The sequence below is a fragment of the Leiobunum rupestre genome, chromosome 1 (genome assembly GCF_980474605.1).
Source record: "Leiobunum rupestre chromosome 1, qqLeiRupe1.1.hap1, whole genome shotgun sequence".
Lineage (NCBI taxonomy): Eukaryota > Metazoa > Arthropoda > Arachnida > Opiliones > Sclerosomatidae > Leiobunum > Leiobunum rupestre.
Window position 1 is genome coordinate 23,662,956 of NC_143384.1, and position 12,382 is coordinate 23,675,337.

The 12,382-nt window shown below is 38.2% G+C and overlaps 1 protein-coding gene across 1 annotated transcript; it reads right to left on the reverse strand.

The window, feature by feature from the left end:
• Positions 1-3,321: 3,321 nt before the first annotated feature.
• LOC149961894 (uncharacterized) lies at positions 3,322-6,403 on the reverse strand. Its single transcript, XM_090177189.1, has 2 exons — positions 6,331-6,403; positions 3,322-6,251 (listed from the first exon to the last, which is right to left on the reverse strand). The coding sequence occupies exon 2, from the start codon at positions 5,824-5,826 to the stop codon at positions 3,649-3,651; it is 2,178 nt and encodes a 725-aa protein (XP_090033315.1). The 5' UTR covers positions 5,827-6,251; positions 6,331-6,403; the 3' UTR covers positions 3,322-3,648.
• Between the last annotated feature and the right edge of the window lie 5,979 nt (positions 6,404-12,382).

Here is a 12,382-nt window from a genome sequence, read left to right on the forward strand (position 1 = left end):
AAATAAAATCTATTGAAATTTTTTTTTGATATTCACAAGACAAGGGAGCTATAAAAACTTCCTTGCAGACGCTGTGGTGTATGTATGTTAATGCTTCAAACAATTTTCAAAAATAATCATTAAGTCATCACAATCAAAAATTAGACTAATGAATCCGGTTGGGCCGCTTTAAAAATGTTAAAATGTCTAGTTAATCAAACCTAGAGTCCTCTGAACGGACACACAAACACGGCTACACAACTAAAGCGCATCTGAGCCTGCGAAACCTCTAAAAAAACCGCTGAACACTTGTGGGGCCCCTCATCAAGACAGCGATTTAAAAAATAACCCGATAAAAATACCGGTGTGTCTTTCTAAATATAAACTTCAAAAAGCCAAGACACGTTGTCAACTCCGCGTGCGACAAAATTAGAAATACCGGAGGTAAATAAGATACCTCCATATAAGTTTTTTTTTATAGATGTAAATAAATCTAAAGTGTTATTAAAAATAACACTGGTTTGTAACTTTATTATTCACTTAATACATTTGTTTATCTGTTCTCTTAACTAAGTTTTTTGTTTTTAATGTAATCTTAACAATTTTATTGTTTATATTTGTTTAACTAATTATAACTTTTGATTTAAATGATATTTTCTGTTGTAAAGAGGGCTATAAGTCGCAGGAAGACTTGGCCCTCGAACATTTAAAGTCGCTACGATACTTAATAAAACAATTTTTGATTTGATTTGAATTATTCATCTTCGTAAATAGTTGATTTTATAAAATAAAAAGGGGTCTTGCCCAACTTGTTAAAATGTTGCTCTTACGTCACAAGACCCAGCTTTATTAGTGTATTCCTCGCACGAGCGATTTGCACGCGCTCTAGAAAAAGCTATATTCCACGCGACTGTAGCGCGCGCTCGTAGGCTTGTCAAAGTAAGAGACTGTGACGTAAGAGCAACATTTCAACAAGAAGGCCACGTTAGTTTATAAAAAGAACTATTGCTGATTTAATTGAAATGTGTAGCTCCCGATGGTTTCTTAAGATGCGATTTGGAATAAAAATAAGTATATATTGATTTTCTAAGACTATTTTATCGGGAAAATTGTTATTGGGATTTATAAATACGTAAATATCCTTACAAAAAATACAAAGTGTTAATTCATACCGTTAAGTGGAGTAATAAAGGCGGTTAATTTTTCAGACGCGAACCGGTGTATACATCCGCGATTTGTAGGGAAAATGACGTACATTGAACTTACCTCGAGCCTACCGGGGGGGGGGGGGGGGGGGGGGGTAGCCACTTGGGAAATAACTGTACACCAGATTTCTGATTTCTCAAATATTTCCGATATTTCTCAAATATGTTCGATATTTCTCAAATATTTCCGATATTTCTCAAATATTTCCGATATTTCTCAAATATTTCCGATATTTCTCAAATATTTCCGATATTTCTCAAATATTTCCAGTATTTCTCAAATATTTCCAGTATTTCTCAAATATTTCCAGTAGTTCTCAAATAATTCCGATATTTCTCAAATATTTCCAGTATTTCTCAAATATTTACGATATTTCTCAAATATTTACGATATTTCTCAAATATTTACGATATTTCTCAGATATTTACGATATTTCTCAAATATTTACGATATTTCTCAAATATTTCCGATATTTCTCAAATATTTCCAGTATTTCTCAAATATATTTCTAATATTTATCGTGGATTTCTAATATTTCCTACATATCTTGTGGATTTCTAAATTTCCGGAAATAATTATTTGGATTTATCGCTATTTGTATACTCCTTCGGAGCCTACAAAGGAACATGTTTCATTTTTACGTGTTGGATAGTTACATATGTCTATAATATTGTACCATAAGTTTGTCACTTTGGGGAATATTTTACTGAGAGCTAATAACTAAGTTCCGTCATCACAAGAAGAAAATCTCCCCCCAGCGAGGTGCTTTCAAAGATGACGTGTGACTCGTTAGCGAACGGACGCAAAACTGCGACGAAGCCCGTAATGTAGTCTGTCAGTAAAACGTTTGTAGGTGAAAAATAGGAAGTGTCACACTTATAAATATTATATACTTCTGTAAATAATATATTTCGCCAACTCTTCGATTTCAATGGCAATTTGTATTCGTTTACTTTCTTTTTTTAAAAGCTTTATTATAATCAATGTGGCTCTTTTTGTCGGTTTTCGAAGACGCGTGATTGAGATAGTAAGGAAATTCGAGGCCTAATTAATGTTATGACTTGAATGAAATAAAGATAGTAAAATTATATTCGGTTTTGAATTACCGCTCGTTTTTTTGCGTCGCTCCAAGGTTGATAAAAGTCGGATTACGCTATTGAATATTGTTCCGTTTCTCATCACTCGATGGGGCTGTTTTCAAATTTATTAAAATTTTATACTTGAATTTCATTTTAAGTTTTGTTATTAATAAAGTTTAAATTGTTTAAAATGCATTTAAAATAAAGAAATTCAGTTGTAAATTTAATATTATACTTATCGTGGTTTCATTTGCTATCAACAGATGGCGTCGCTAAATGGATTTTGGCACGAACAATCAATGGTTTAAACGGATTCGTCATAAGGTACCCGATTCGAAAACCTACTTTCTAATTAGTTTGAGTATATCGAATACTACTAGTGTTGTAAGTCGGAAAATTTTACGGAAAATGACCGAGGCCTTTTTCCGGAAATATTCCGTATTTTTCCGAAAAAAATAAAAAAAGGTTTTCATCCAATGATTAGCCTATTTTTTTCGAATCTAAAAGTAAAACTAAACCTTTAGACTAGCTTTAAACTGATTAACAATGTAACACTATTAATGTTTTGTAGTATGTTCAAGAATGTATTTATTTATACTCAGGGAGAATGAATATGTCGAGACTATCGACGGACACGTTGAGGCCCTAACCCCGTCACGCTAAGGAGGGGCGGAGGAAAAAGGAGGCAGTCTTATTTTTTGTGTCCTCGCAGCAGCGTTAATCGCGTCGAAAAACGTAATTTTTAAGAACCAATGAGATGGCAGTATTATTTGATTTTATTAAAGCGGAGGAGCATACCGGGGGCCCCAACGGGTGGAATTGGAGAAACGCTAAAAATAATCTTGACATATTCATTCTCCCTGAGTATAAATAAATACATTCTTGGTATGTTATTAGACATTTCATATCGATAAAAAATTTAAAACCCTTAAAAAGTAATTTATGTTTAAATTTTTTATTTTTCCGCAATTCGGAAAATTTTCCGCATTTTATTTTTTCCGGAAAATTAACAACACTAAATAGTACTGACCAGGAACATCTTAAAAATTTATAAAACTAAAGAAAAAACAAAATTTTATTGTAATACCCAAGATAAAATCACAGTAGGTGTATTCATAAAATCCGGCTATGTTGTTTCCCCTCCGACAAAAATTGCCCCCTCAGTCTTTGATGGGAGTTCAGTTCACTACGTTCCAGTTCTTAAACCGTCAGCGTGACTCGCATGCATGTACGTCAAAAAGCTGGCAAACATGTTTCCCAAAAAGTCAATAAAAACCAAAGACTACATACATGTCCCTTCCTTGAGAATACCAAGGTTATCCTTGAGAATACCACCTCCTAGGCAGTCCTTTGATGGGGATTTTATAAAAACACCTATAGTTAGTTAACCCTCGCGGTACAACAGGAAATGGTAACTGGAAGGCTTAAAACTATTAGCTTTAAAACTGCGCAAATACTCGGTGCACAATTCCAATTCTTCATCAGCGTAGGACTTCAAGACGTTCCTGATCAACTCCAAATGATGGACCATCACTCTCTCCGCCAAACAGGAGACCAAATAGTCCAGAGTAAACTTCAACATTTTGGCTACGGACCGACTACTCCAACCGTGATGATGTCGATTATTAATCACGGCGGTGACGAAGACATCGCTATCCAACTTGGACATGGGCGTCGAGATCAGCGCTTGCAGAAGGACTTCGAGTACGGCCAGCCGGCAACCATGGTCAAATTCATCCATAGCCGCGACTAATCTTTGCGTCTCCAAATCGTAGTTGCGTTTCCAGTAGGTTTTACCGGGTTTGTTGGCGTTTACCAGCGTAAGTGTACCCGGTATTTGAGGGTTGTTGACGAAACAGACTGCGGGAATGACATGGAAGGTTAGGACGCGACCCAAGTTCTCAAGTTTAACTTTACACTCCACTCTGTCGTCGAATACCATCGTGGTAACTGTTACGTCATTTTGGAAGTAAAAATTATTTATAGCGGAGGTTATTTCTCCATTTATGGTCGAAGTAAATTTGCAAGAATCCATTTGGTAACACGTTTCTTCTTTGCCGTACTTTAAGGCTTGGTTATTTTGTTTAAAATCGTCGGTGTATTTGGCCCAAGTGCAATGGTAGGGTTGGAAGTCGTCCTCGAGTACTTCCGGATCGTGTTCCGATTTGGGTAGCCATACTGTACCGTCTAGTCTAAACGCGAGTACTATTCGACAGTCTTTGACCTGTTGGTAATTACCACCCGTGACAACAGAATGGTACCGTATTGACACGCGATTGGCAATGTCGTCTCGGTTAAAGTGATCCTCTATGATTTTCCCCAACTGTTCCTGAATACTCGCGAGTACTTCTTGTACCTTTAGTACTTTTCGTTTGTTGAATTGTACCAAGGCTTGATCTAAAAGTATCAAATCCGCGTCTGGTTGTTGAGGTACGTTGACTTTGTGCTCTAACAAAAACTCAATGTGGTCGGATTCGACGCTTTTCAAATAACCGGACAGGAATTGAAGTACGATTGGATCTAAGGCGCACAGCACGTTGACACCCGGTTCGTAAAGGTGTGGCATGTTTCCGCCTCTTAGGCTCTCCTCTAATTGCATCAAGAACATTTTGAAAGCTTCCTTCAAGGCGAGTTTGTGGTAGCAGAAACCGTATTTCTGGCTCAAAGTTGCAAAAAAAGTTTGAATGACGTCAGCGTTTAATATGGACAAGGGACGATCTTCGATATTGATAATTGTAATTAATATCTTGTATATTTTCATAAGTATATGACTGAACTTATTTCTGGCGAAGGCACCCTTCCATAAGTTATCTTCTACGACGTAACATCGCCTCCAGTGCGACCCTTGAGGTAGCATCAACGTCCGCTTCTCATTACATATATTTGAAGTAAAAATCCACCCAACGCTAAGTTCGAACTTGACTTGTACTACTTCCAAGGTCGGTATTAGATTTAGCCGTAACTCTCGTTCGTTATTCTTGATAAGCATTGTTAAATTTGTACCATCTTCGACCTCGAAAACTAACTGGTCCAAATAGCTCAATTTGGATTTTATTATTTCTTTGGCTTTGTGGAGAAACTTAATCGGACAAAGCTGGTCGTAATGAATTTCGTTCAAGTACAATTTGTTGCCGTACGTAGCCATTTTGGACTTATACTCTACGGTAATTCCATCCAAATCTGGACTTTTACGGCGGATGACGTAAGGAATGGCGGTTAATTTTGCGTCTTCGTGTGGCGAGACTTTGTTGCAAGTCCATTGCTCTCCCAAACAGCCTAGTTTGAAGACGATTAGTAGGTCGAACTGGCTGGACTGGCAAGCGAATTTAGGGTCCCAAGCTAGTCCAGATTGGGTTACGTTTGATATCTCGAGACCTTGTAGTTGATCTACGTCTTGTTGTAGTAAACCTTTTAATTGTGATCCAATTTTTGTGACTACGTTGTAGGTTTCAGTTAGATCCGAGGTCGTTAATTCTACCTCCTCTTTGAGAAATTCGTTCAGGGCCTGGTCCATTGGGTCCAATGGACCGTAACCAAACCAAGAACCGCACGAAATTGACATTATACGCAAGTTTATAGTTCAACGTTTTTTGGAATGTAACAGCTGATTTTGAATTTGGTCAAGCTGATATTGGACTTTGTTCAAGCTGGTATTGTAAAGGTTCAAGATGGTATTGTAAATATGCAAGACGATATTGGATCTATTCAAGATGATGTTGGACTTTGTTCAAGCTGTTATCGTCACTTATTCAAGCTGATATTAAACTTGTTAAAGCTTATATTGAACTTGTTAAAGCTTATATTGAACTTGTTAAAGCTTATATTGAATTTGTTAAAGCTTATATTGAACTTATTCAAGATGATTTTCGAAATGTTCAAGATGATATTGGACTTGTTCAAGCTGATGTTGTAATTGTTCACGGTGATATTGGACCCGTTCAATCTGTTATTGAATTTGTTCAATTTGATACTGGACTTGTTAACACTCTATTAAATAAAAAATTACATTAATAAATAATCTTAAGCAGCAAAGAGGTAAGCCTTGATTCACAATGACAGCCCTTACCATATATTTTTCTGATGCGCTGGTGGAGTGTCAAAAGTGCAACGTGTCCCTAGAGATTTTGAAAAGGCGATTCCCAATTAACAGCTATTTTAAAAAAAAACTACAATAGGAGCTCCGCTTAAAAAATAAAACAAAGATCAAATCACAACATTAGGCGTAGAAGGAATCCATTTTGATCGAGAAAAACCGTACGCATCAGCAAAAACGTTCCGGAATTATAATAATCTTTGATAACGATAACGCGGCGAGCTGATTAAGAAAGACTTCTGAACAACGAACTTTGGTCGACCGAAGAATGCATATATACTTGGGGAGAAAGACTAACAAGGAGAGTACCCGAGGTGTTTATTGCCGATTTTGTTCAAAGCCTGGCATAATGAAGACCTATACACTCTTTTTCGCGGTCTTTTTGGCCCCTCTTTTTGGTCGCCCGCTAGTCGGCCATTACCTGTAACCACCGGTGGGGGGTCTAGGCTCGGGTCTTTGGTCCCAGGATATGGAGAATAGGGGTTAAGGGGGGTAAACTCAACATGAACGCACCCAGAAAAATTCCCAAAAAAAGAGTGTATATGAGATATGAAATTTCCCAAAAGGAGACGTTGCACGACCCATTCGATTTGCCTTGGCAACCGATTGTTTCCTTATTTTACCCCATAAGTGTTACAAATTTCCCCCAAAAATGTTCCAATATATCCAAACTTGATGAAATTTACCTAAATGTGGACCAAATTACCCATTTCGTGATTTTCAAATTAAAAAAAAATTCGTAAAAAGTACCCTGTGAAACCGAGAAAATCCCATGCTTTTTTAAATGGAGATTTTTTGTCTTAAAGGCCTAGTATCTCTTCTGCCTGTTTTCCTTTAAGTTTTCTTCCTGCCGCGCAAATATCCTGGTGGTAGGCCAACCGCAGAACAAGTTAGCCTACCACCACGATATTTGCTCGGCGGGAAGAAAACTTAAAGGAAAACAGGCAGAAGAAATAGTAGGCCTTTAAGTGTTCCAAAAAAAATTCGGTTGCCATGGCAAATTAAACGGGTAGTGCAACGTCTCCTTTTGGGAAATTTAATATTTCATATAGGTCTACATTACGACCGACTTTGAACAAAATCGGTAATAAACACCTCGGGTACTCTCCTTGTCAGTTGAGACGTTTTTTCGCGTTGCTTCCAATCCCCTCGAATTCGCTCTTGAAGCCCACCGTTCGTTTCGACGTTTTCTCCATCATTATATGGAAATACAACCTTGGTGGGTGAAGTTTCACCAAGAATGTATGTATTTCTACTGAGCTACCGGGCTATAAATTCTGACACACTGAGGGGAGTTACTAACTATTTTAAGATACGACAATTCGCGGTCACCATTGTCGAAATTTCATCGGCGCAAGAGGGGCGGGGTTAAGTAAAACGTCACTAGGGGGCGCTTCAATCGTGTTGGAAGACGTTAGTTAGTTTTTTAATAATAATAATAATAATAATCAGCTAGGCTAATACCCAAGGCACCACCTTAGGCCTAAGTCATCAAGCGACTTTTAAAGCCTTTAATTCAGGTTACCGGGATACAATGCGTAGGAAGGTGGTGATTTGTTTTAGGGGGGCGGAGCTTATTGTTAGAGCGTGAAGGGGATTGGAGCAACGCTAAAAATCGTCTCAACTGTCATTCTACCGAAGTAAAAGTTAATATATTCGTGGTAAGCCGATCCCCTCTTAGTGCGCGACAGAAGGAAACGTGGCGCCATCTCTAGATTAATTGCTGAACTATTAAAAGTCAAAGATTCTACAAACTGTTAAGGCGGATGCACACACATAGCCTTCGCGCGCGAAATTTCGCTAGCAAATCGCGTCGCGTCGCGTGACTTAAATAGAATGGAAGTCATGGGGTATGGGCGCGTGCACGAAAATTCGCAGGCGAAATCGCTTGCGAACCGTATGTGTGTTTGGGCCTTAAGACTCTAACGCCGCGAATTTTGACCAGCGGCGTGGCACGGCGTTTATATGAAATTTGATTTTCATGGTAGGACGTTTTAGCCATTCCTTTTCTAGGAGTTTAAGACGTTTGCGTAGACAGTGAAAACACCTAGAAAATAGTTATTTGCACTACCAAAGTAATAATTGAATTTATTGAAATGTGATAAAGAAGAACTACATTTTTATGAAAGCTGCAAAGAGACTGATCAACGGGGAAATCTGGTAGCCCTGTTAAAAAATATTGTAAACCGTCGGCGGCACGCCCAGAAAACATAGGCGGCGGCAGCTGCCAGCTGTGGCGCGCCGTTCAAAACCGGACAACGGTGGCTCTAAAAAATAATCGGTGCCGGCGCCTACATCGGCGGCGTCGGGGTCTAAAAACTGTGTTATAAATTGGTGGTTCAAAAACGACTCGAAAGATGGCGATAGTTTAGTTACAAACGTTCGTCTACTATGATATTAATGTACCGTACGTGGAATATCTAGTATATTTTGGTCACCTATGCACTGAATACGCCTAGGCTGCAGATATCAAATATAAAATAAAAACTGAAATATAAAATTACTTCTACAATAGGGTCAAAGTTTTAGGTTTTAATGTATTAATTAAATCATAATTAACTGAACTCGGGAAAAGCTGTAGACGTTGTTTTTCTTGACTTAACAAAAGCATTTGACACGATCCCTCATAATGGTCTACTCGCTGCTTTGGAGTCTGCCGGAATTACCGACTTTGCTCTTCAGTGGATTCGTGATTTACTGGTTAACCGCTCCCAATCTGTGTTTTTGAAAGGCTTCTCTTCTGACACCTATTGTCCATTGAGTGGTTTTCCTCAGGTACTTGGTCCGCTCTTGTTTTCTGTCATCATAAATGATCTACCTTCTGCAGTATCTCACGTGACTCCCTATTTGTTCGCGGATGACACAAAACTTGGTTATCCATTTGATAATAGTAATGACTGTCCCAACTTGTAAAATGATCTTAACGAACTTCACAACTGGGCGTCCAATCTTGGAATGAGCTTTAACCCATCAAAATGTTCGGTTCTTCATCTTGCAAGACCTAGTCCACAACACTCTTAATAACTCTACTGAAGTTCGAGATCTCGGAGTGATTACTGACACCCAAACCATCAGTAAATGTACTCAATTTCCGGTTTAACTCGTCGGAATTTTTATTTTCGTTCAAATACATTTATGCGAACAATCTACAATTCCTTAATTTTACCAAATATCGACTTTGCATCTGTGGTGTGGTCCTCAGCTCTAAAAGGTGATCAAGTCATACTCAGCAAATCTCATAACCGTCTTACGAAGTTAAATTGTGGTAACAATTCCCTTCGGATCATTGATCCAATAGTTCGACATCGCGTTAATGATTTGGTTTATGTTTTCGACCTTTATCTTCGATCACTGAACGCACCCAGTACTGACATGTTTCATGAATTAATTACGGTATCAACTAATACTCAAACAAGAGGTCATCAAGCTTAATTGGTCAAACCCTTGGTCAAAACCTCCGCCCGTCAACGCCATTTATCAACTAGAGTCATTAATGATTGGAATGCGATTCCACCTGATGTTCTCAAATCACCATCAAAAGATTCATTCCTCAAGGCAATCACATCATGGCTTTGTACTCTAGATATTTCAGTTTATTATTTCAATTAAATAGTTTTCATTTTAATGTATTTTGTTGATTTAATTTCAGATGACACATAAGCCTTCTGTGGCTTCGTGATCTTTGTATTTTTTTAATATAAATAAATAAATAAATAAATAAACAGGCATGGGCAAAAAAAGTCCTACTTAAGACCTTTTCACACGAGCCAACTTTTCAAATCAAAATGCTGAGTCCGCAAAAATGGATAAGTGATCCATTTTTTTATCGCATACTTTTTTGTTGGATCAACTCATCGAACTTTTATTCCCACGAACCATCTAGTTGACTCCACTCAAGTTGACTCATCTAGTTTTGTCAAAAGGTTGGCTCGTGTGAAAAGGCCTTAAGTCAAGCGATTTTTTATAACCATGACAAAAGCTAACACTATTGGGAATTGCCACCTGCGTGGTTGGAATGGCATGTCAGTATCACCAGGAAGTCAATCCAAAGGATAAGCATTTGTGTTCATTTACACTTTCCAGTAATCAGGCAAGTGCCATTGCATAAACATCAGTTTTTGTTTAAGTTTCTTTGAAACGTATCAATAACCTCAATTTTCATATTGAGAAATTCTACTAGGTAGTCCACAGTACTTCCACTGTCGTCCACAGCGACAGTGTCAATGCTGTAATATGTAACGGTTTCGTCTACAGAGAGTTTTAAAATTTCGTCATTCAAAATATGAACGTCTTAATTTTTGGGTGTAATAATTGCATTTCTCGCCAATAGGTGCATATTGGCTTCTTAGAGGGTAATAGATTTCCCAAAAATAGAATTGATCCAATCATTATCTTCAATTTCTATTATGTCATTGCCAAGATCATAATCATTAGACAGTTCACCATTCCTAAGCCTCAATAACCAATTTTCGAGGGGCTGACACGCCCGTAGCTTTGACTGTACTAAAGTGATTACGTAATCGATTACAGATTTAGCACTATTAAAGGCTGAACTCGCTGTAATCGGTGTACAGAATTTAAGGAGTGGTTAGCCCCTCGCCAATTTTTACCCCTCCGAGGGGACTTTGTACCCTAGGAGGGGTTATACAACCACCGTGTCTGTCTGTCTGTGGGTGGGTCTGTCTGTCTGTCAGGCCTGCGAACGCGTTCGCATTTTCGGGGCAAAGGGTAAACACTGCGTACGCAGTTTCTTAGAATCAGGGAAAAGGTTTATCCAAAAGCGCCCTCTTTTTGTCATTGGGTGTAGCATAATTTTTTAATTGGCCGGGATTCAAACCCGAGCCCTTTTGAACTACAGGTGAGCGTTCTACCGCAGAACCAACTTGTTGTACTTAATATCATTAAGAGATGTACGTATATTTTGAGACAATGTAAGTTAAGTATAGAGTGGCGCCACACTTTCGATTCTTTAAAGGAGGACTCCGTGTGTAACAATTGGAAGAGTTGGCCTAAAGTTTCCACCGATCAGAAATACCTTATTCCCAAATTCTTTCTTGACTCGAGTCACCTCGCAAAAAAGTCTATCAACGGCATCCATATTAAAACATCGAGTCATTGTAACTTCATCCCGCGAGAGTTGACCCTCTTTTGACGTAGGTTTGCTTTTTGAAGTTGTAGTCTCCTTTCTAAAGTTTCTGTATTGTAAATAAATGCGATTTTTAAACTCCATGAAGTAGCAGTCTTTTTTGAAACCTTTAATCATTTAAAAAGTACCATGGAACAAAATTTTAAAATTTATAATAATTAAAAATTGTTTTGTGATGACTATCTTGAAAGTGAAAAGGAAGTTCAATAAATAAACTTAATTTTTATCTCAAGAAAACACACTTCCCGTCTACAATCGCAAAAAATTTAAAATATGAAATTTCGACCGACTAGTGTACAATATTATATAATTTCCTTGAAATCTTGAGTATACACTAAACAAAAGTTACTTAACTTATCAAGCAAATGCATTTGTAGCGTAGACATAACCCGTTATTGTTGTTAATAGTAATAATAAAATACAATTGGAAACGTTTTGCCTCGTTTCGATGTCGCTGCGGTTCGTAGCGTTTGGAAAACTGTTTGTTCACACGTTCGATTTCCAGTGAGTTTTGAAGAAAGTTGGGCATGCGTAGTATAACTGTATAGCGATATAACTAGAAGTTCATCTGCTCACGCATTTGAATAACATTAAAGAGTAATGGCCCCAGAACCGAGCCTTGGGGCACGCCAGAGGGGACGGGGTACCACTCGGATTCCGCACCAGGCAGAACTACCCGGAACTCGCGTCCTTCGAGCTAAGAGGCTTCCAACAATAGAGTGGTACCCCGAACGCCGTAATTACGCAATTTAGCAAGAAGAAGCCGACGGGGAACCGTGTCGAATGCTTTCTGGAAAACGAGGAAGACAACATCCACTTGGGAGGCGCTCTCGAGCCCGGTAGACCACGCTTCGACGCAAGAGAGGAGTTGAGTTTCGT

What these genes read in the sequence shown, in the direction of transcription:
- LOC149961894 (XM_090177189.1), bottom strand. Translation starts at nt 5,826, where the DNA reads ATGTCAATTTCGTGCGGTTCTTGGTTTGGTTACGGTCCATTGGACCCA.